Below are 1,071 nucleotides of genomic sequence, written 5' to 3'. Positions count from 1 at the left end.
AGAAAAGGGGTTGAAAGAAAGTAAGTTTTCTAAAGGCCGTTGTGATTGTAGGAGTATCGGCTAAATCTCATGAGAGGGAGTTGCTAGATTCTGCCCTCGGAGGGTTTGTGGTTTTGTTGTCTTTGAATGGCAAGGTCATCTTCACCACTAAGGGTGTAACTACACACACTGGAATTAACCAGGTGATGACACTAAAACTAAATGAATTGCCTGTACTTGGAATCACTTTACTGGCACCTTTAGGAAATCTCGTACGTTTCTCTTCCAGATGGATTTGATCGGGAGGAGTTTGTTTGAGTTCTTGCATCCATGTGATCAGATGGAGGTCAAAGACATTCTCACGAGGCTGATCGGTGAGCACCTCTTGCTAAAAAGATCAGTTTCAACCATATATTTCCATGCTCGTCCAGGCTGGTTTATGATCTGAATGGCTTCTAATATTTCAGGAAACCGAGAACAGCAAGATTGTGAAGTGATCTTCAGAATAAAAAGTCTGATGAACCAGAAGCTGACTCCTTGGAAAGTAAGAATGCATTTGTGCCTTCCCATTGTTTCCAAAAGACCACACAATCGTCATAGTTTTCACATCTTTGACTGTCTGAAGATTATTCAGTGTACTGGAAAGAAAAAGTCACCTGCCACACCTGGATCCAGTTGTCTAGTTCTTCAGTGCAGGGTTTTGCCCATGCAGGAGATAATTGAACTGAATGCAGCGCTGAATAGGAGTACGTTTATGAGCGTACACAGCCCAGACATGAAATTCACCTACTGCCACTCAAGGTATGAGCTTATATATATGCTGCTTACAAGGGCAAAAACCTAAATGCTTTCACCCTCTCTGGGCCGTCTTTACATTTGAAGCTCTGTTTTGGCTCAGGGTTGTGAAGTTGCCCGGCTTTTGTGACACAGAGCTGTTGGGCCAGTCCGTGTACCAGTACTATCATCCATCAGACAGCCAGCAAATCCGCAAGGCTCACGTTTACTGTAAGAGGAATATCTTGTCATCTGTTTTCCACTTTGTATGCTTAATTTGACTGATTTTATTATGCCTTATGTGTTAAATAAAAAAAA

The 1,071-nt window shown here is 42.2% G+C and overlaps 1 protein-coding gene across 1 annotated transcript in view; it reads left to right on the top strand.

Moving 5' to 3' along the window:
• Positions 1–17: 17 nt before the first annotated feature.
• LOC107579516 (endothelial PAS domain-containing protein 1-like) overlaps positions 18–1,071 on the top strand; it is a gene marked incomplete at both ends in the record, with an annotated part of 2,449 nt that continues 1,395 nt past the window's right edge. Inside the window, 5 exons of the mRNA XM_016265343.1 lie at positions 18–182; positions 269–353; positions 447–523; positions 605–780; positions 878–984. Of these exons, the coding sequence (XP_016120829.1) occupies positions 18–182; positions 269–353; positions 447–523; positions 605–780; positions 878–984 (610 nt within the window). The remainder of the gene's footprint in view (positions 183–268; positions 354–446; positions 524–604; positions 781–877; positions 985–1,071) is intronic.

This window comes from Sinocyclocheilus grahami, unplaced genomic scaffold, assembly GCF_001515645.1.
Source record: "Sinocyclocheilus grahami isolate Dianchi unplaced genomic scaffold, SAMN03320097.WGS_v1.1 scaffold17871.1, whole genome shotgun sequence".
In the NCBI taxonomy this organism is placed as follows: domain Eukaryota; kingdom Metazoa; phylum Chordata; class Actinopteri; order Cypriniformes; family Cyprinidae; genus Sinocyclocheilus; species Sinocyclocheilus grahami.
Note: the sequence above shows the minus strand (reverse complement) of the source record. Positions and strands in the feature narration are given on the sequence as shown.